This window comes from Lipomyces oligophaga (assembly GCF_038497815.1).
Source record: "Lipomyces oligophaga strain CBS 7107 unplaced genomic scaffold V1516scaffold_2, whole genome shotgun sequence".
Taxonomy (NCBI): domain Eukaryota; kingdom Fungi; phylum Ascomycota; class Lipomycetes; order Lipomycetales; family Lipomycetaceae; genus Lipomyces; species [Lipomyces] oligophaga.
The window spans coordinates 701,373-719,829 of record NW_027117786.1 but is presented as its reverse complement, the minus strand read 5'-3'; the positions used below and the strand labels follow the sequence as shown (position 1 = coordinate 719,829).

General features: G+C 44.2%; 11 protein-coding genes across 11 annotated transcripts; 7 read left to right on the top strand and 4 right to left on the bottom strand.

The window, feature by feature from the left end:
* The first annotated feature begins 428 nt into the window (after positions 1 to 428).
* On the top strand, positions 429 to 2,586 carry V1516DRAFT_670721 (P-loop containing nucleoside triphosphate hydrolase protein). Its single transcript, XM_066921429.1, has 5 exons — positions 429 to 763; positions 883 to 898; positions 951 to 1,003; positions 1,078 to 1,436; positions 1,493 to 2,586. Exons 1-5 carry the CDS (start codon positions 637 to 639, stop codon positions 2,141 to 2,143), a joined length of 1,206 nt encoding a protein of 401 aa, XP_066778853.1. The 5' UTR covers positions 429 to 636; the 3' UTR covers positions 2,144 to 2,586.
* Positions 2,587 to 3,499, top strand: V1516DRAFT_670717 (uncharacterized protein). The gene has a single exon (XM_066921428.1). The coding sequence runs from the start codon at positions 2,644 to 2,646 to the stop codon at positions 3,355 to 3,357; it is 714 nt and encodes a 237-aa protein (XP_066778852.1). The 5' UTR covers positions 2,587 to 2,643; the 3' UTR covers positions 3,358 to 3,499.
* Positions 3,283 to 4,393, bottom strand: V1516DRAFT_670713 (P-loop containing nucleoside triphosphate hydrolase protein). The gene is made up of 5 exons (XM_066921427.1): positions 4,289 to 4,393; positions 4,187 to 4,222; positions 4,060 to 4,131; positions 3,774 to 3,976; positions 3,283 to 3,715 (listed from the first exon to the last, which is right to left on the bottom strand). The coding sequence occupies exons 1-5, from the start codon at positions 4,299 to 4,301 to the stop codon at positions 3,461 to 3,463; spliced, it is 579 nt and encodes a 192-aa protein (XP_066778851.1). The 5' UTR covers positions 4,302 to 4,393; the 3' UTR covers positions 3,283 to 3,460.
* A 207-nt stretch (positions 4,394 to 4,600) lies between these two features.
* Positions 4,601 to 7,419, top strand: V1516DRAFT_670710 (P-loop containing nucleoside triphosphate hydrolase protein). Its single transcript, XM_066921426.1, has 3 exons — positions 4,601 to 6,515; positions 6,560 to 7,118; positions 7,171 to 7,419. Exons 1-3 carry the CDS (start codon positions 4,708 to 4,710, stop codon positions 7,327 to 7,329), a joined length of 2,526 nt encoding a protein of 841 aa, XP_066778850.1. The 5' UTR covers positions 4,601 to 4,707; the 3' UTR covers positions 7,330 to 7,419.
* Positions 7,365 to 8,910, bottom strand: V1516DRAFT_670706 (uncharacterized protein). The gene is made up of 4 exons (XM_066921425.1): positions 8,398 to 8,910; positions 8,331 to 8,349; positions 8,172 to 8,276; positions 7,365 to 8,116 (listed from the first exon to the last, which is right to left on the bottom strand). The coding sequence occupies exons 1-4, from the start codon at positions 8,612 to 8,614 to the stop codon at positions 7,426 to 7,428; spliced, it is 1,032 nt and encodes a 343-aa protein (XP_066778849.1). The 5' UTR covers positions 8,615 to 8,910; the 3' UTR covers positions 7,365 to 7,425.
* On the top strand, positions 8,586 to 10,224 carry V1516DRAFT_670702 (uncharacterized protein). Its single transcript, XM_066921424.1, has 2 exons — positions 8,586 to 9,498; positions 9,561 to 10,224. Exons 1-2 carry the CDS (start codon positions 9,071 to 9,073, stop codon positions 10,066 to 10,068), a joined length of 936 nt encoding a protein of 311 aa, XP_066778848.1. The 5' UTR covers positions 8,586 to 9,070; the 3' UTR covers positions 10,069 to 10,224.
* A 35-nt stretch (positions 10,225 to 10,259) lies between these two features.
* On the top strand, positions 10,260 to 11,931 carry V1516DRAFT_670700 (P-loop containing nucleoside triphosphate hydrolase protein). Its single transcript, XM_066921423.1, has one exon. The coding sequence runs from the start codon at positions 10,290 to 10,292 to the stop codon at positions 11,847 to 11,849; it is 1,560 nt and encodes a 519-aa protein (XP_066778847.1). The 5' UTR covers positions 10,260 to 10,289; the 3' UTR covers positions 11,850 to 11,931.
* Positions 11,836 to 12,749, bottom strand: V1516DRAFT_670699 (RNA polymerase). Its single transcript, XM_066921422.1, has 3 exons — positions 12,644 to 12,749; positions 12,458 to 12,540; positions 11,836 to 12,409 (listed from the first exon to the last, which is right to left on the bottom strand). Exons 1-3 carry the CDS (start codon positions 12,716 to 12,718, stop codon positions 11,923 to 11,925), a joined length of 645 nt encoding a protein of 214 aa, XP_066778846.1. The 5' UTR covers positions 12,719 to 12,749; the 3' UTR covers positions 11,836 to 11,922.
* Positions 12,750 to 12,900: 151 nt separating this feature from the next.
* V1516DRAFT_647242 (uncharacterized protein) lies at positions 12,901 to 15,025 on the top strand. The gene is made up of 3 exons (XM_066920202.1): positions 12,901 to 13,157; positions 13,316 to 13,489; positions 13,551 to 15,025. Exons 1-3 carry the CDS (start codon positions 13,002 to 13,004, stop codon positions 14,694 to 14,696), a joined length of 1,476 nt encoding a protein of 491 aa, XP_066778845.1. The 5' UTR covers positions 12,901 to 13,001; the 3' UTR covers positions 14,697 to 15,025.
* On the top strand, positions 15,026 to 17,595 carry V1516DRAFT_670695 (CDC45 family). The gene is made up of 2 exons (XM_066921421.1): positions 15,026 to 16,732; positions 16,784 to 17,595. The coding sequence occupies exons 1-2, from the start codon at positions 15,216 to 15,218 to the stop codon at positions 17,313 to 17,315; spliced, it is 2,049 nt and encodes a 682-aa protein (XP_066778844.1). The 5' UTR covers positions 15,026 to 15,215; the 3' UTR covers positions 17,316 to 17,595.
* Positions 17,371 to 18,447, bottom strand: V1516DRAFT_694690 (uncharacterized protein; the record flags this gene model as incomplete). Its single annotated transcript, XM_066923957.1, has 1 exon — positions 17,371 to 18,447. The coding sequence occupies one exon, from the start codon at positions 18,445 to 18,447 to the stop codon at positions 17,371 to 17,373; it is 1,077 nt and encodes a 358-aa protein (XP_066778843.1).
* Between the last annotated feature and the right edge of the window lie 10 nt (positions 18,448 to 18,457).

Genomic DNA, 18,457 nt, shown 5'->3' with positions numbered 1-18,457 from the left:
CAAGGTGCAGTAATTCAGCTCCATAACGATTACCTTTATTTCACCCCTACTGTACAGACAAGAAAACAACATTTACTCTCTTAGATACATTACTAGTTTCGGCCAACGTATTTGTACTAATTGGAATACATGTGTCGTTAGAATATAGCATTTTCAATAACGTATATATTTGCACTCTTTAACCTGCACTGCTAGATTGATTCTAGTTTGTTTAACTCTTTTTGTTCCATTTTTGTTCCAACCAAACTTTTATTCTTACTTTCAGCCTCCTCTCATTTATTAATTTGCTCTAACTCTCTATCTCCTCATTACAAACTCTGCTATGATCCTTCCTATAGTAAGTCCCATCATATCACCTTCCATCAGTTCAAACCGGGTCTTGTACAGCACAAATATTTCTCAGTTTCCATAGCTATGGTATCAAAAGCATAAAATCATGGTGTTTGGGACGATCTGAACTTCTTAGCTGATTGACGACCGCCCTTAAAATTTTTTCCTCTTATTACTTTCACGGTTTCTTTTTCCGTACAAACGATCCCCCAAATTTATTGTGTTTTACGCTCTTTCAGATACGAGGAGCGTCTTTATTTATTCATTTTTTGTGCAGTTTTCGTTTGAATTCTGTAGTGCTTAATCATGGCTGAACCGGTTGCTGAGAAGGTTCCCGAGCAGATTACCAAGGATGGAGAGGTTGCTGAGACCGAATATACCGAAGATGTCGAATCGTTCGACCAGATGGGTTTGAAGGAGAACTTGTTGAGAGGTATGCAAGCCCTCTTATTTTTTTGTTTGTCTGGCCTTGCTCTTTGATTTTGTGGAGTAGTTTCCCTGAAAGCAATACAGATCTGAGTTTCTTTAATTTGCAAATCTAACACTTTTCAGGTATCTTTGCTTATGGGTATGCGGATCAAAGTTTCGAGTCCATTTTGCCATAATTCTGACTATTTCAGTTTCGAAAAGCCTTCGTCCATTCAAGCTCGTGCAATTATGCCTATTATCAAGGGTGAGTGTTTAAGTTTGCTAATCAGAATTCCGTTTCTATCTCGCACATCTTACTGACCAGGCTATTTGAAATAGGTGTCGATGTCCTTGCTCAGGCCCAGTCGGGTACAGGAAAGACTGCTACATTTTCGATTTCCGTGCTGCAAAAGATTGATCCTACCATCAAGTTTTGCCAGGCCTTGATTCTCGCCCCGACCCGTGAATTGGCTCAGCAAATTCTTAAAGTCCTCATTTCCATTGGTGACTATACTGATGTCACCTACCACGCCTGTATTGGTGGTTCATCTGTCCGTGAAGATGTCGCTAAGCTCCAGGAAGGTGTCCAGATCGTTGTTGGCACCCCAGGTCGTGTTTTCGATATGATCCAGCGTCGTTTCCTCCGTACGGACAATATCAAGATTTTTGTTCTCGACGAAGCCGATGAGATGCTTTCTGTAAGTTTGAGATTTTGGTTCTAGTTTTTCTCTACACCTTCTAACTGTGTTTGCAGGGCTTCAAGGACCAGATCTACGATATTTTCCAGCTTCTTCCTACTTCGTCTCAGGTCGTACTTTTGTCTGCCACGATGCCTGCTGAGGTTTTAGACGTGACCGAGAAGTTCATGAGAAATCCTGTTCGCATTTTGGTCAAGAAGGATGAGTTGACTCTCGAAGGTATCAAGCAATTCTATATTGCGGTTGTCGAGGAGAATTTCAAGTTAGACACATTGATTGATCTTTATGAGACTGTCACGATCACTCAGGCTGTTATTTTTTGCAACACGAGAAGAAAAGTTGATTGGCTCACTGATCAGCTTACTGCTCAGAAGTTTACCGTTTCAGCTATGCATGGAGATATGGACCAGGCTCAGCGAGACGTCATTATGAAAGAATTCCGATCTGGATCTTCACGAGTGTTGATCACTACAGATTTGCTTGCGCGTGGTATTGATGTCCAGCAAGTTTCATTGGTCATCAACTTTGATCTTCCCAACAACAAGGAGAACTATATTCATCGTATTGGTCGTGGTGGTCGTTTCGGTCGTAAGGGTGTTGCTATTAACTTTGTCACCGATAATGATGTCAGTGAAATGAGAGAGATCGAGAGATTCTACAATACTCAAATTGATGAAATGCCCAGCAATATTGCCGACCTTGTCTAATGCAAAAAGGAGAAAGAACACAAACATCATTGACAGGGTATTTTGTGTTATCTGACATGATTTATTTAATGCTAATCTGATTTGGAGGCGATCAATGCTTACCTTTGCTTTTTGTTTTACTTATCGAAGATAAAATTGTTTTCTTGTCAGCCAGTTTTTTCTATTTCTATTTCTTCATATTTTTCTCTATTTCATTAGCTGTTTCTTGTATGTGTGTGTTTTTATTATTTTATTATTATTGTTATTTTGTATACTTGGCGATACATTTTGGTATCTTTCGCAGGTTGTTAAAAAAGGTGGATTTTCTGTACTGTGATGAAGTAGACTTGGTCTACAAGCTAAGCAATGAAATATGGCATTTTAAGTTATGATTTATGTTTTATGCGTTTGATTTATGATTATTGCGTAAGTGCTTGCCTAAACAAGTAAGGTGATTACAAAGTACAATGGAGGGTTAGGTTAGCTGTCCTGAGAAAGATGCTTTGAGCGATAGGAAGTGTATGGTTAGAGTTGAGAAGGATAACTCCGTAACGAGAGAGAAGAATATGAATCGATTATTCATAAAACTTCCAGAGATACGGGGAATGAAGTGGGCGATAGGAGTTCAGTGGGCAAGAGGAAGTGGACTGCAGAAAGGAGGACGAAAATATGGAATGAAATCGGATTCATTGCCGCGATATTACGAGATATTTCAAGATGTTTTACCGCAGGGGCCGCCTCCAAAGGGTGAGTTCAAGGTGGACAGCAACCGATTGCGTCGTGAGTTCTTGAAGATGCAAAGCGCGGTACATCCGGACAAAGTGCAAGGCGACGAGGAGAAGAAGCAGCGAGCGGAAGAGCTCTCTTCAGAGCTGAACAAAGCTTATAGTGTACTGCGGTCACCACTGCTAAGAGCCGTATACTTGCTTGAATGCCATGGTATGACCGTCGGTGAAGATGCTGGAAGGACCATGCAGCAGGACCCTGCACTACTGATGGAGGTTTACGAAATTCTCGAGGCCGCAGAGGAATGCGAGTCTGACGAGGAGGTCGAGGTCATTGCAAAGGATATAAATAGCAGGATTTCCCAAAGCGAAAAAAATATTGAGCAAGCGTTTAATTCAGATGATTTGATGAGAGCTCAGAAGGAAACGATTTTGCTACGTTATTGGATCAACGTCAGTAATGCATTGAAAGAGTGGGAGCCCGGTAAACCATTACGAATGGTACATTAAGCATTAACGTTCTTATTTTATCCCAGCAAAGCCTCCGAAACTGAAATTAAGGATTCGGCAAAGAAAAAGAGAATAAAATGTAAAATTTGTATATAGTCATAATCTAGGCGCTTGGGTCAAAAATAAATTTTTTTAAATCCGCATAAGTCTGGTCAAGATCGTCGTTGACTATGATTTCGTCATGGGCTCCAGTCTTCGCAAATTCCATTTCCTTTTCAGCCTGCGACATCCGCTTTGCAACGCTGTCTTCGGACTCTGTTCCGCGACCGACAAGACGTGAACGGAGAATCTCGAGGCTAGGCGGGGCAAGAAATAGGAATCTGGCATTTAGATCCGTATTTTTGACTGATTTGACTCCCTAAATTGAATTCTGTCAGTGCGTTCCGATGGAAAAAAGCTGTTGCTGTTTGGCTCACCTGCATATCTATGTCAAGAATACAAGTCTTGCCCTTTTCGGCTACGTCTTGGACAGACTTGATCGATGTACCATAGCAATTCCCTGAGAACTCAGCATGCTCCAAAAACGCGTTCTGTTCAACAAGTTTATCAAAAGTTGAGCGCTCAACAAAGTGATACGCAATGCCGTCAACCTCTCCCGGTCGTGGTTTACGTGTGGTATCTAAAATCCATTAGACTAAAACTGTTCCTGATTAAGGGGAGCGAGAGAGGTACTCAGGAGAGTCTGAATGAGGTACGACTTACGAGAAACGGAGAAACCAAATGAGTCTGGGTATTCTGCAAACAAGCGTTTGAGCAGCGTTGACTTTCCAGTGCCTTAATAGAGTTCAGCAAGATTTCGAGCGCAAAAAGATAAGCAAAGACAACATACCTGAAGGACCAGAAATCACAATGGGACGAAGTGAAACTAGTAGCAAATCAGAATGAGCAACAAGTGCGATTTTGCGCAAAAACACAAGAAAGAAAAAATTACCTTTAACGGACATATTTCGCGTGCCAAAAAATCAATTGAGTAGTAAAATCAGATAAAACCACAAAAAGAACGTCAAAATAGTCCTTATAGGTGTAGAAGAGATTACGTCGAAGTAACTTGAAATCTTTTGAGAAGTTCCTCGATACCGCCAATGTCCTTTTCTGGAAGCTCCTGCGGCGGATAACCCAAACCTTAAAATTCCGCATTCGGTAGAAGCTCGTTTCCACGGCAACGGGGCAACAACAAACAGCGCGCTCGAGCTGGGACAATAGTCTTTTGCTGGTTTTGTTTGTTTCTAGTTTAAGTACGATTAAGTGGTTCTTTGGATAGATTCAAACTAGAAATTGCGCGGAAGAAGTGCGGATAGCTGTGATACTGCTACTAAAATACTCAGGATTATAAAGGATCCAGACTTCGCAATGGACGAGTTCAATCACAATGCGGATTCGTCTGCCTTTCAAAGTCATTCCATGATTCCCCCGACGCCGGCAGTCATCTCATCGCGGATTCCGCAGCGAACACAGAAATCAGTCAGCACCGCAGTATCGCCAAGGTGTAAACGTACAGCTGCCGGTCAAGAAGATGCTCTGCACGTACTTGGTCCAGAAATAACAAATATGGCTGTCGGGCCACCCAGAATGCAGTCACTGTTCAGCTCAACCGGAGTTCGTGGCAGAGAATCTCAGACAGTCTGTTCTACGCCCGTTCGGAGTGCTGCCATGACAGCTCAGAAGCGACATCTGGCTACGGCAGTTATAAATAGTCGTGTTCCGCGAACTCAGGTCAACTCAACAGTCACCACGACAGTCACGGGTTCCCAGCGAGCTGTCTCTACTGCTCGAGCAAAATCAGCGACTTCTATGAGACGGCCGATGCAGAATAATGCTGCTGCTTATACTCCTATGTCTAGACCTACAAGTGCGCAAGAAATGGTTCCTGCTTCTGGGGGGAGAATTACCTCGGTTAGTACAGCGCCGACAAGCGCAGCCTGGGACCTCAAAGCTCGCTTGGAAACTGTCGAACAGCACTATGAGAATTTGGCTTTGAAAGTTGAAGATCAGAAACTCCTTAATATGAAATGCCAAGAATTACAAATTCGTGCGGATTTACTCGAATCTGAAAGAGCAAAATCTGAATTGAACCAGCGTAAACTGGAATCTGAAATCATCGATTTGCAGCGTGAAATTAGAGAAACTACATTCCATCTTGAACATGATCAAGTTAAGCATTGTCGAGAAGTTGAAGATCTGGAACGAAAATATAAAATTCAGCTTGAAGATCAAGCTAGGTTGGTCCAACAACAGGAAGAAGCACTAAAGCATGAATACGACCAGAAATGTGAGTTGATCAGACTCGAACATAACAATGCGCTGCAGAGGAAAGACCAGGAATACCAAGACCAGCACAGAGAAATTGTAGCACAGAATAGACAAGCATATGAACAGCTTGAAGCAGACTACCAGGTGCGAATACGGGAGGCGACCACAGAATTTCAGCAACAGATAGTCGCCTTACAAGAACAATTGAATAAGGCACACAAAGCCATTGAAGATGAACGTGAGAGATGTCAGTCGGATGTAGCAGCTATCGAAGTGCAATTAATGATGGCTAGATCGATGACTGAGCGAACCAGTGATCTACTGCGGCAAGAACAAGACTCTAGTGCACGACTGCGTTCAGCTATTGCTGAGCAATCTGAGAGCTCATCGAAAGTACAAACCTCTATGGCATCACTGGAGCAGAATGTGGGTACTCTTACCAGTCAAGTTCAAAGCCGAGATAGCCGAATTACCGAGTTGGAGATTCTATTAAAGCAGGCCGAACAAGCTCGACAAGAAATGAAGGACAAGTTGGTCAAGGAAGAAACGGTTCGGCGGATGCTTCACAATCAAGTCCAGGAACTGAAAGGTAACATCCGAGTTTTTTGCCGAGTTCGACCCGCGCGAGAGACTGAGAGTGATACGGCGGAAATCCATTATCCGGACGCGGACAGCTCTGGGAACGAGCTGTCGTTGACCACTCCGAGTAACGAAAGCGCAGTTGGAATGGCTATGGGAACGGTGACGACAAAAGAACATTTTTTTAGTTTTGATAAAGTGTTCTCGGAAACAGCTACCAATGCCGATATTTTTGACGAAATTGCACAACTTGTTCAAAGTGCGTTAGATGGATATAATGTGTGTATTTTCTGTTACGGTCAGACAGGATCAGGAAAAACGTTTACAATGTAAGTGCAATTTGAGGGAGTGTAGATGCAGTATTAATTTCCAGGTCTTCCAAAGATGGGATAATTCCTCGTGCCATAGAGCAAATATTCAGCAATTCTGAAGAGCTTGAGGAACAAGGATGGACATTCCAGCTCACCGGTCAATTTTTAGAGATCTATAACGAGAGCATTAATGATCTATTAGCGACTCCCGAAACGTTTGATAAGCAGAAACTTGAGATTCGGACCGACAAAAAACAAGTATATATTCCAGGACTAACAACAGTGACTTTGACAAGACGCGATGAGTTTGCAAGTATAATTCGACAGGCCAATAGGAATCGGTCAGTTGCAGCGACCAAAGTCAACGAGCGGTCGTCCCGCTCACATAGCGTGTTCATGTTGACTATACAGGGAGAGAATAGTAAGACGGGGGAACAACGCGATGGAACGCTAAATTTAATTGATCTTGCCGGATCCGAGCGGCAGTCGCAGACACAGGCGGCAGGAGAGCGACTGCGTGAGAGTATGGCCATCAACAAGAGTTTGAGTTGTTTGAGAGATGTGATTACAGCCTTAGCGTCAAACAAAGATAGGGCGCATATTCCATATAGGAATTCTAAGGTAAGCTTGATTTGTGCTTTGGTCCAGACATAGTTTGATTTAACAACAATAGTTGACATTTTTACTACAAAATTCGTTGGGAGGAAATTCCAAAACCTTGATGTTTGTGAATGTATCACCGTCTAGAAGCCATGTTCCAGAGACGTTGAGTTCACTACGGTTTGCAACGCTTGTGAATGATACGCATATCGGACCCGCAAAGAGGAAATGAGAGTGCGGTGTCATAACACTGAAAGAGGTCTTTAATTATGGAAAAGATTAGACAATATATTATAATGATAAAAGGTAATATTTTATGTACAGCCTGTCAGCCTTCCTTTTCGATGACTTTGACCGGATTGATGGCGTATTTGCCGGCTGTTTTAATTCCACTGGACTCGTCCACAGCGGCCCAAAACGCGGGATCTTTCAGTCTGGGATCTTCCTCGGGTAAGTCCAGTAATGAGCGAGCTGATATTACAGCCTTGCGTAATTTAGCTGCAACTTTGGACCGTAGCTTTCTGGCTGCATCGCCATCATATTGATCTAGAGGAATATTGCTCCATTCGGCTCGCTCAGTGGCGAAATAGTCATCAGGCAGCGGATTGCCAAATGCAAAAGACAGATTTAAACGTTTCGATTTTGAGAGTTTAGGGAAAATAACTGTTCGAGGCAAGTACTTCCATTTTTCGCGGTCTTCCGGAAACACGTCTTGCAGTCCATTATGAAAGATGGGAACGATTACCGGTATCGAAGCGGATTCTAAAATGAGACGCGAAACCCCCCAGTGGAAGTACTTCATGGTTGTTTTGTGTGGAGGATAGGCTTGGTGTACGAGTGACTCGGGAAAGATGTGGACCCATTGAGACACAAGGGGTCTGTCGGGGAACTGAAAGGGCTTTGAAGGGGAGGGACTGGAAAGTAGATGTATTGCAGAGTCGACAGAGCCCTGGTAGGGACCTGCTCCGAATCTGTACGTAGCCAATACTTGTCCCATCGAAAAAAACCAGGAAGTGAATCTAGAGGTGTGAGTCGAGAGAAAGATTCGGTAGGGTCTTTGTTGGGCTCGTATACTTTGTTCCAAAGCAAATATTGGCTGCTCCAAGGCTCCAGCGAAGTTTCTTCGGGTCAAACATGCGATTCAAGGGCATTAATCCCCAGATGAGAGGATCGTCAATTCTACGTTGACCTATCAGATACTGTTGCAATTAGGATAAGATGAAATATACATACACAGAAATATGATTGGACACTGGAATCTGTTAGTTCTATAAGAATACCTATTCTCCAGATCACATACCTGTCAGCATTGTCCTCTTATCAAGTCGCGACCGATCGAGCGTCTCGAGAAACTCATTTAGGCCGGTTGTTTTCACGTTATGGAAGCCGTACAAAAATCCTCTTGACAAGACTCCTGTAAGCGACATTATTGTCATGGAACCGAGTTTCCAAAGCCAACGATGGCGCGGATATGCGTTGAGAAAATGTAATGCACTCTCCTTCGTGTCGTACGTCATAATTGACACAGAATTAGCAGTTTCGGCTCAGTTTCGGCTGAATTTTAGTGAGACTGCCCAGGGAGTGCATAGAAGAGAGGGAGTTAGCAGCAAATGGATCTGGAAGAAAATATATTCAGATTGCCCACGTGTCGATGAGCTCATGAGAAGCAAATCAAGCAGTTTCGTCACCAGACGAGCTGCAAGATGAATTAAAGTAGCTCAATTGGATTTTATTTTATTCTATAAATTGGTTAATTTTTCTTTTGATCTCGGCTATCGCAATAGTCAGGTATTATATGCATTTGTATGCATTCTCTGCCTGCTTCCATTGTCTGATTAAGGTTTATCGATGACTCGGGACAGTGTAGACGAGGATTACCTTCTTTGTATACAGGTTATCCAAATTGGAAATACAAGCAATCAGTCATATAACTTGTTTGAAAGCTAGAAGAAGCACAGTAAGCAAATTTTAATATGGAAAAGTTTTCGAAATGGCGCGACAAAGGAACAGGTATAGCTCCATTTCTACCTCATCCCTCATCGACGTTCTCGTCGAGTTCGTCTGAAGGAAGCATTTTGAGAATTATCACGAAAGCAGCGACTCTACTACTCGTACTTTGCTCGTTACTGATCAAAATCCCACTCCTAATAATCTGGATGTTGATTTATTTTGCCTTGATCGGCATCGTCAGGTCCTGGACTGTTCAGAGATGGTGTAACAGAATCTTACTTGCCATCCTCGGTCTTTGGAATATTTCGATGAAATTCGAAGGAAATAGGCCGGCCGTCAAAGCACCAGCCCGGACAAAAGCAAGAAGAAATTTGCTTTGCGGTCCTAGACCGGGTGATGTTGTGATTTCTAATTTCATTTCGCCCTTAGATCCGTTAGTGTACATGACATTGTGAGTCAAGCTAAGTCGTGGTGCTGATTGCTATCGTAACTGAGCTGGTACTGACTAGATAGATATAACTGCTATTTCCTCATTCCTTCCTGCGATGGGAGCATATCCCATTACTCGACAAGCCAATGTTTCAAATCCGCACTTGGTCTTCCTTCTAAATCGTCAAACTCTACTATGGTGCTCGCGGAGCATGCTTCTAAGGCAAAGGCACAGGGAAAGACAGTCATTTTCTTTGTCGAGGGCACTACTACAAATGGCCGCGGGTTTTTACATTCGCCATTTCAAATGATCCAAAACGACCTCAATGGTTCGCTGTTCCCATCCTATCTACGATATCTTCCTCCGGACATCACAACGCCAATCCCGCCAAAGACAGCGCTACATTACTTGATCCGAGTAATGGCTCGCTGGAATCTATGGACTACTCGTGTTCGTGTCGGCACTGCTGTAGAAAGTATTCCAGCTTGTATTGACGGAGTTTGTGCTTTGGGCCGGATCAAAAAACTCGGGCCTGAACTTGCTATGACCAGTAAAGCAGACTTTGTGCGTTCTTGGGCGCGTAATCGATGATCTCGCTTCCTATTCTACGTACTTGATTCCAAAATAATATTTAAATTGCATATATCTGTCTAATATCGTAATAATAAATATTCAAAACTGAACCAAGATGGCGTGGGCTTGCTGATTTTGATGCGGCGTAGGAGTATTTTTGATCCAAATCTCCCGGGTTCTCAGTTTTAAATTTGTCTATTGCAAGCCCAAACGAATAGAAGAAACGTAGACAGTTCAATATGCTGTCGGTATCATTGTGGATAGTGCGGATAGTAAGTAAAAGAGATATAATTGCGGGCTCCAAGCGGTATTTTAGTGTGCACAAGACACTGCTGAATCGAGGAGGACCACCAGGACCACCAGGAGGAGACGACGAAGATCCGTGGAAACAGCTTTCAAAATGGCAGAGAGAGCTAGAGAAAGACAAGGACACATTAGCTGAAAGAACAACAAAAACAATTCTTGCTGAAAGACCGGATCACGAAGAGACTGGACTCGACTTTGCAAATGTACCTGACATCGAGCAGTACACAGAAACACATATAGTTGACGTGAAGAAACATTTGAAAAATCCGTTATTGAAAAAATATTTGGTTAGTGGTCCACGGCGTCCTCGACATCCTGTCCGGCAAGATGGGACACGTTTCCGCGATGTGTTTCGAGTCAAGTTAAAATCTGGTGACGGAGGCAACGGCTTTGTCTCGTTTCTTAGAGCGAAAGGAATGCCTAAGGGCCCACCTGACGGAGGCGATGGTGGAGATGGCGGGAATGTGTATGTACAGGCAGTTGAAGGATTATCATCTCTTCATAAGCTACGGCCACAATACGTCGCTGATAATGGTGTCCGCGGAATGTCGAAGCAAATGTTCGGCGCAGCAGGACGGGATCTTGTGCTACAGGTACCTGTGGGAACTTACATCACGGTAGACCCTGAGGTGAGCTTGCACCGAGAGAATGCGAAATTTGGAGAGGGCTGGATCCATTCAAGCGGGTTTGAGGAGTATAACGAGGAGCGTGAGTTTTTCCAAGAGCTCAAACAGAAAAAGTACGGAACGGATCGCAAACAGGACCAGATCGAACGCATGGAGGATGCATTTCCTGAAGACGGCATTGACTTGTATAAAACCGGTCCACCAGTGCTACTACTCAAAGGTGGTAAAGGTGGCAGTGGAAACATGAGATTCCATTCAACTAACATCTGGAACCCGCGGTTCGCTACTGTCGGGCGAGGAGGCTTACAAGGGGTCTTTAACTTTGAATTAAAGCTACTCGCCGACCTAGGGCTAGTTGGATTTCCAAATGCTGGGAAAAGCACTCTTCTGCGCGCTATTTCCAACGCGAAACCTCGAATTGGCCACTGGGAATTTACGACGCTGAAACCGTATGTCGGTACTATCATGCTAGATCCGAGCGAAGTAGACGATTATTTCACCGTAGCAGATATTCCAGGCATTATTTCCGGCGCTAATCTCGATAAAGGTATGGGTATAGAGTTTCTAAGGCATATTGAACGTTCGAAAGGTCTTATTTTTGTTGTCGGCCTTGATAGCAAAGATCCAGCTGCCGACTTAAGGATCTTGATGAACGAACTTGGCCCAGCTAGGCTGGATGGGAAGGAAAAGCTAGTAGTTGCAACGAAGGCAGACTTACCAAATACCGAACAGATTTATCAGGAGCTGGAACAGTTCACTGACAATTTGGGCTGGCCGGCATTGCCAATCTCTGCCATTCAAAAGGGGGCCGACGTAGAGATATTACTCAGGGCCATGGCTGGCATGGCTGGAGTTTTGAAAAAATAATGGCCAGTATTGTATATATGACATTGGAAGGTCAAATTGTATATAACTCCCAACTATAATTATTAAATCTATGTTACAGACATATCCGATAGCTAGCATATCTGCCACTTGTCTCACTACGGCGAATGATCTTGACCACGTTACCACGTTTCAGACCAAGATATCGAGCAACTGGATCTTCGCGCTGGATCCGCGGAAGCTGGCTCTCTTTCAGACGATATTTATCTAGCAACAGTCTTTTCTCTTCTGTCGATAATCGCAGATGTTTTGGAACTAATTCATGATGCGTGATGTTGACGAGTAGATCTGCCTCACGGAAGGTCTCGATTGTAGCTGGTGCCACAGTTGGAATCATCTTACTAGCAGACGGTGTGATAGAACTCTGGTAGATGAAGATACCAACAGAAAATGACTTCTCCATAATGTGTAAACAAAACGCGCGCATAGTCTTGACACCGACAGCAGCTTCATCACAAAATTCAACCCACATGCTGCCAAGGTCCGGGAATTTTTCCTGCGACTCAGCAGTGGGATTTGCATGGAAGCTCATGAGCTTACGTCTAAAATGTCATTACTTGCGTACGTTAAACTAATAGACTCTAACATACTGTGGAACTCCCATGGAGTCGCATACTCGCGATCGAAACTCATCAAGAGTTATATCAACTTCTTCCTGTAATATATCGAATCCCTGTACATCGTTAATATGCCATATTTGAGAGGTCATTTCGTGGCCCATTTCAAGCTTCTGTCGCGATGGAATGATCCTACAGCTACACAAAAGACGCACTTACACGATCACGAACCATCTCCTTCACAGTCCTATATGTACGCCATAACCGTGAAGCATTAGTTTCTGGATCATCCATATTACCTAGGAAACAATACAGAACGAAGCTGATTGCTTTTCACAACAATCTTTGATTACCGTTCACCATCAATGAGAAATTTATCCCAATTCACATGGTCACATGACATTTGGTACAAAATTTACGCATAATCGGGCTGAATACTACCCGCCGCTATAGTCTGCCCTGTCAGTCGCTGGTCGGCTAAACGTGAATTTTCGCACATAATTTTTTTTGATATATTTTGAAGCAATTGTGCGAATTTCTACATCGAAAGAGCCAATTGGTATTTCATCTGATAAAAATGGCCACAGAGACAGAGACAGCAACCGCGGCAGCTGTTCCCACGGCCAAGGCTACGACCAAGCTGACTGCTCGTCCGGTCATGCCCGACCAGACAGCGTTCGAGCAGGGAATCGAGAAGCTCGAGAAGGAGTTGAAGGTGAAGAGCGAAAAGCAGGTGCGTGTTTGCTCGTGTCTTACTTTGTGAGACAGTTTACATATAGCATTCGATTGGGGAAATTTGTGTCTGGAATCTGCACTCTTTTGCAGCCAAGTCTAGATGAACAAGTGTCCACAGAATCGTTTTTTACATTAGATATGCTAACAATGAGTTAGGAATATTTTAATAGCCAGCTCAAACTACTCTCCACAGACTCGGGCCATAGCGAAAAGGGTCAGGAGTTGCGGGACCAGCTCAAGGCTGTTCAGAAGCGTCAGGGCGAGATCCGTGACGCTAACAAAAAAGTTTTCGAGGAGATTAAAACGCTGGACGAAGACATCAAGCGCAAGGTTTGTATTGTTCAAATTTTCTAATTATATTGATTGATCCAAGAATGCTAATCAGAATTAGATTAAGGATATTGTGAATGCAAAATCGAAATTAAGATTCAAATCTGTCGACGAACTTGACTCTCACATCAAGAAGCTCGAAGCTCAGGTCAATACTGGCACTTTGAAACTTGTCGAAGAAAAACGCCTTCTCAGTGATATTTCGGCGCTCAAGCGAAGCCGTAATGGATTCAATAGCATCCGTGAGCTGGACGCTTCTATTGCCGAGTCAAAGGCTAAAGTGTCTGAACTTCGGTCCAAAGTAGAAGATAAAGAGTCCAAAGAGCTTTCTTCTAAGCATCAGGCAATTAGCGACGAGCTCAATGCCATCCGTTCAGAAACTGATAAGGTTTACAAGAATCGATCTGCACTGATCGAGCAGCGCAATGAGGCCCGTAAGGCGCGCGAAGAAGCTTATAGCAATCTCCGCAAGTTCAAGAACGACTTCTATCAACAGCGCAGAGACTTTAACAAATATGAGCAAGCTGAGAAGCAGAAACTTTGGGAGCGCCAGCGAGCAGAACGCGAAGCTCAGGAACGTGAAAGACGTATGAGACGTGCTGCTGTTAAGCTCGAAGCCGCTTCTCAGCCTGCATATGCGGCCGATATCTCTCAGGCTGAGTCGCTGCTCACGTTTTTTGCTGGTACGGAAAAGCCCGTGGAATCTGTTACCACAACATCGTTATATACTGGTCCTGCAAGCCGCCTTGTTGAGTTGCCAGCCAACACCGAGATTATAAGCAATAAATTCAAGGACGATGAGGTTCTGTTTGTTGGTAAGAAGGGAAAGAAGAAAGGCGGCGACAAATCGGCCAAGAATAAGTCCAAAGAGGAAAAGTTTACACTAGATATTAACGTTGTCTCCACACTGTCGCGCTTCAACATTGGCGTTCCCATGAGCCGTGAAGAAGTGCCGACCACCGTGGACGCTCTAAAGGCCAAAATTCAGTACTTTTTAGACAACCAGGACAAGGTCACGCAAGACAACATTAAGAAGGCACAGGATGAAATCGACAAGATTGAAAAGGAAGCCGAGATCGCTAGTGCAGCCCGAGAGAAGAAGTCGGGTAAAAAAACCAATGGCAATGGCGCAGAGCCTCTTGCTACTCCCGACACTACCGAGGTTGCTGAATCTCCTGCGACGGGAGCTGCTGTTGCTGAGGACTAAAATATCTGCTTTAAATCATGTTTGATGCTTGCGCCTTTGAAATGTACAAAGTAGATGTGCTTGTGACAAAAAGAAAAATGGGATTGTTGTTCTGCATCCTTGCACCTGTTCTACTTCTTTTGAGTATGAGTTGCTTGTAGCACAGTTTGTTCGTGTTCTTTGCAAAATTGTGCAATCCTTTTGCGTGTATTTGTTGAATTTGATTGTACTTATTTGAATTTTTTGTATTAGTTTGTTTCTCTTTTTTATTGATCTTTCAGTCTTTATTATTTGTCTGCATTTTTGTAATCATGTTGAATCAAGTCTAATAGAGAACCTCTCCCATCAATTATGGCTGGAAACCAAGGGTCTAGATAACCTGTCCAAAGCTTGGTAGGAGACGCGTCCTTACACGCGTTTCCAGTCTAATTCTCCCACGCTGCATTACGACTTCATTATACAACTTTTATCGATCAACTAAGATTCTTTATCCACATCCAAAGATACAAAACAGATACGGAGCGGAACTATTGGCTTAGAATGCACGTTCCGCCCGCGTCGTATCGCACGACGTATCTAGCACTGCGCAACTCGACGGCATCCCACACGACATGTCGAATGGTTGTGTTTGTCGCCTGTCTGGACGTGGATGCGCTGTGCGCGTCCAAGATCTTTGCTGGGATCTTGAAGCGGGATCTGATACCACATCGTATATGTCCTGTGACTGGCTATGCGGAGTTGAAGGCTACGTATGGTGACCTTGAAGCGGACGTGACGACGGTGGTTCTGATCGGGTGCGGTGCCCTCATTGATTTGGAAGATTATTTGACGTCAAATGAGGGCGTGGAGAGTGACGAAATTAATGAGAGCGATGGACGGGAGAAACAAGTACGGCGAAAAATCTACGTGTTTGATAGTCATCGCCCTTGGAATTTACAAAACGTGTTCGGAACAAATGAGGTGGTCTGCTTTGACGATGGTGATGTCGACGACGGTTTACTTGATAAAGAACGTGATGCATATATAAAAATCATGATGCTACTTGGTGAGGAGGAGGAGAGTGATACTGGCAGTAGCAGTGACAGCGATGCAGACCGGGATAATGATGATGACGATGATGATGATGATAAGTTAGAAGATCATTATATAGATGACGATGCGGTCCAAGACACTGAAAATTTCGATGATGATAAGTCTGAGCAGACAAACACCATATCGTCGTTTGGCAAACGAAAATCACCGTCCTCGTCACGTTCTCCATCTCCAATCCCTCAACGACAAAAATCGGCGAAGCATCAACTACGGCGCGAATGTCAGGAAACCGTGAGGTTATATTACGCACGAGGAACTTCGTACTCGACACCTGTTGCGTCGCAGATGTACACACTACTATCTTTTTTGGGCGAAGCTTCAAATTCCTCGCTATGGTTGTCGATTGTGGGCACAACGGCGGTTGATAAAGTATCACCACAATTGTATCGTCGGCTGTTCCCCCTTCTTCGAGACGAAGTCAAGCGATTAAACCCATCTGCAAGCAGCCAACTTTCTGCAGACGATAGCACTCTGATTGTACAGCCGGACTACCGATTATTTCTCATGCGTCACTGGTCGCTGTATGATTCTATGATTCATTCTTCGTATGTCACGTCGCGTCTACTATTATGGACTGATGACGGATTGAAGCGACTCCACAAGATGCTCGCCCGAATGGGCATAGCACTGCAACTTGCTCGCGAAAAATGGACACATGTTGACGTATCCTTGAAGCGTGAGTTGAAAGACCGGCTTTCAGGTGTAGCAGAGGTGTATGGAATTGGCAATGTCGTCAGGACAGGCGTCGTGCGGAAATTTGGATACAGGGGAATAGTAAGTGCAGGGGATGCTGTAGAGGGCATTGCGGCATTACTGGAGTGCGGGAAAGGCCATTCGGTGGTAGAGAACAAGGAAAACATCGTAAAAGGAATTTCGGCTGGAACAACCAAGCAGGATCTTGATTGGAATGCAGTGAAGGAGAACTGGATTGAGAATTTCTGGACATCATGGGATGCTCTGGATAAGTAAGTATAGCTCGATTAATTTATTGGAAAGAGAAGACATTAATTGTATAGTATCGACTTGTTACTGCATGGACTTCAGCGCGCCAAAATTTTACAAGAGGCAGTCGTTCGAACCTCTACGGCGTTATTAGAGAAAAACCAAGTACACATTCTTCGGTCGTTTCGACTTTCCGTATTGAAAGATGGCCCTGATCTGGAACTATTCACTAACCCTCTAACACTTGTTCGCCTTGCATGCTGGATAAATGAATGCAAGTCCGAGCAGGACGGTCGACAGATTCCGATGGTAATGGCCGCTCTAGATCGCGATAGAGATACATATACGGTTGTCGGATTACCTGCAAGTGTTCTCATGCGAAAGAAGGGAGGAAAAGTAGTGAATGAGGATAGCGACGACGAAGACGAAGATGAAGAAGAGGAAGAGGAAACTGCACGGAATTCATTTGGTCTGGTGTTTCAAGAAGTTGCTGGAGAAACGCATGCGCGAGTGAAGATTGACAGTTTTGAGAGTTCGGTAATTGAAGTTCGTAAAGACGATCTGACGTCGTTTTTAGAAGGCATGACATTAGCTAGCATTCGTTAAGATTTGTATAATATAATATCGTTTGAATATGATCAGCAAAACTGATTGCGAGATGTTATATACTAGATTTGGCAAGCCGTTCATTGACAATGACGACAACTTTCCCCAAACGATGCGAATCCATTAAAGCGGTGAATGCATCTTCAAGGTTATCTAAGCCAACAACAGTTTTTGCAACCACAGGCTGAATTTTATACTTGCTCACCAGCTCAAGCATCTCATCGAATTCCCGTTTTGACCCCATAGTGGAACCAAGCAGGACGAGGTGTTTCAGGACGGCGCCCATACTAAATGAAAGTTCCGGCTTGATGGTCATGCCATAAGAAACGTATCTAGAGCCGAGGTTCATAAGTCTTAACACTTGATTCATCGAATCGCCTCCGGCACCATCCACTACGAGGTCGATGCCGGAAATATTATTTGCTTTAAACATCACTGCCAAATCGGCTCCCCAGGATTTAGAGGTATACAGCACGCCGCCATCTGATTGTAGCTTTGATCTTGCAAAGGCCAGTTTCTCATCAGATCCCGAAGTAACGTATACACGGGCGCCGATTGCTTTCGCGAATTGGACGGCAAACATAGCAACACCACCTCCCGAGCCAGTGATAAGAACAGTCATTCCAGGTTTTACTTCGCCAAGTGTGAACAATGCCCGGTATGCAGTCAGTCCTGCGAGTGGTAGAGCAGCAGCAGCAATATCGTCGAGATGTGGTGGACAAGGACTAATCAAGTTGGCCGATTCTATCTTCACGTAGTCTGCAAATGTGCCCGTCGGATATAGTTTCGTCCCGCCAAGAATGGAAAATTCAGATTCAGGTGCTTGCGCTGCAGAAACCCATCCTCGAGCAGGATATATTAACACTCGTTTGTTGAGAAGCTGTGAGTCTGCGACCCCGGTGCCGAGACCCACGACTCTCGCAACCGCATCCGAGCCAAGTGGTACGCCAAATGAGATTCCGGGATATAAATGCTGGCGAATAAACTGGTCCCGATGATTCAAAGCAGCAGCATTAATTTTCAGTAGGACTGACGTCGAGTCCAGTGTGGGCATAGCGCTTGTGATGGTCCTGAGAGGATAGTAAACTTGCCCCGGCACGCCATCGATCTTGGTGATCGATACGCTTCTCATGCTCGAAGGT

What these genes read in the sequence shown, in the direction of transcription:
- V1516DRAFT_670706 (XM_066921425.1), bottom strand. Translation starts at nt 8,614, where the DNA reads ATGACGTACGACACGAAGGAGAGTGCATTACATTTTCTCAACGCATAT. An exon ending in AATATTTGCTTTGGAACAAA is followed by an intron (nt 8,117 to 8,171) that starts GTATACGAGCCC and finishes TCACACCTCTAG; the next exon opens with ATTCACTTCCTGGTTTTTTT.
- V1516DRAFT_670721 (XM_066921429.1), top strand. Translation starts at nt 637, where the DNA reads ATGGCTGAACCGGTTGCTGAGAAGGTTCCCGAGCAGATTACCAAGGAT. An exon ending in AATTATGCCTATTATCAAGG is followed by an intron (nt 1,004 to 1,077) that starts GTGAGTGTTTAA and finishes TATTTGAAATAG; the next exon opens with GTGTCGATGTCCTTGCTCAG. An exon ending in AAGCCGATGAGATGCTTTCT is followed by an intron (nt 1,437 to 1,492) that starts GTAAGTTTGAGA and finishes CTGTGTTTGCAG; the next exon opens with GGCTTCAAGGACCAGATCTA.
- V1516DRAFT_670699 (XM_066921422.1), bottom strand. Translation starts at nt 12,718, where the DNA reads ATGGATGATCCAGAAACTAATGCTTCACGGTTATGGCGTACATATAGG. An exon ending in AGGAGATGGTTCGTGATCGT is followed by an intron (nt 12,541 to 12,643) that starts GTAAGTGCGTCT and finishes AACGATGTACAG; the next exon opens with GGATTCGATATATTACAGGA. An exon ending in GACTCCATGGGAGTTCCACA is followed by an intron (nt 12,410 to 12,457) that starts GTATGTTAGAGT and finishes ATGACATTTTAG; the next exon opens with ACGTAAGCTCATGAGCTTCC.
- V1516DRAFT_670713 (XM_066921427.1), bottom strand. An exon ending in TGTGATTTCTGGTCCTTCAG is followed by an intron (nt 4,132 to 4,186) that starts GTATGTTGTCTT and finishes AACTCTATTAAG; the next exon opens with GCACTGGAAAGTCAACGCTG. An exon ending in TTCTTGACATAGATATGCAG is followed by an intron (nt 3,716 to 3,773) that starts GTGAGCCAAACA and finishes AATTCAATTTAG; the next exon opens with GGAGTCAAATCAGTCAAAAA.
- V1516DRAFT_670702 (XM_066921424.1), top strand. Translation starts at nt 9,071, where the DNA reads ATGGAAAAGTTTTCGAAATGGCGCGACAAAGGAACAGGTATAGCTCCA. An exon ending in CCGTTAGTGTACATGACATT is followed by an intron (nt 9,499 to 9,560) that starts GTGAGTCAAGCT and finishes CTGACTAGATAG; the next exon opens with ATATAACTGCTATTTCCTCA.
- V1516DRAFT_670710 (XM_066921426.1), top strand. Translation starts at nt 4,708, where the DNA reads ATGGACGAGTTCAATCACAATGCGGATTCGTCTGCCTTTCAAAGTCAT. An exon ending in TCAGGAAAAACGTTTACAAT is followed by an intron (nt 6,516 to 6,559) that starts GTAAGTGCAATT and finishes ATTAATTTCCAG; the next exon opens with GTCTTCCAAAGATGGGATAA. An exon ending in TTCCATATAGGAATTCTAAG is followed by an intron (nt 7,119 to 7,170) that starts GTAAGCTTGATT and finishes TAACAACAATAG; the next exon opens with TTGACATTTTTACTACAAAA.
- V1516DRAFT_670695 (XM_066921421.1), top strand. Translation starts at nt 15,216, where the DNA reads ATGCACGTTCCGCCCGCGTCGTATCGCACGACGTATCTAGCACTGCGC. An exon ending in TCATGGGATGCTCTGGATAA is followed by an intron (nt 16,733 to 16,783) that starts GTAAGTATAGCT and finishes TTAATTGTATAG; the next exon opens with TATCGACTTGTTACTGCATG.
- V1516DRAFT_670717 (XM_066921428.1), top strand. Translation starts at nt 2,644, where the DNA reads ATGGTTAGAGTTGAGAAGGATAACTCCGTAACGAGAGAGAAGAATATG.
- V1516DRAFT_670700 (XM_066921423.1), top strand. Translation starts at nt 10,290, where the DNA reads ATGCTGTCGGTATCATTGTGGATAGTGCGGATAGTAAGTAAAAGAGAT.
- V1516DRAFT_647242 (XM_066920202.1), top strand. Translation starts at nt 13,002, where the DNA reads ATGGCCACAGAGACAGAGACAGCAACCGCGGCAGCTGTTCCCACGGCC. An exon ending in AGGTGAAGAGCGAAAAGCAG is followed by an intron (nt 13,158 to 13,315) that starts GTGCGTGTTTGC and finishes ACAATGAGTTAG; the next exon opens with GAATATTTTAATAGCCAGCT. An exon ending in ACGAAGACATCAAGCGCAAG is followed by an intron (nt 13,490 to 13,550) that starts GTTTGTATTGTT and finishes AATCAGAATTAG; the next exon opens with ATTAAGGATATTGTGAATGC.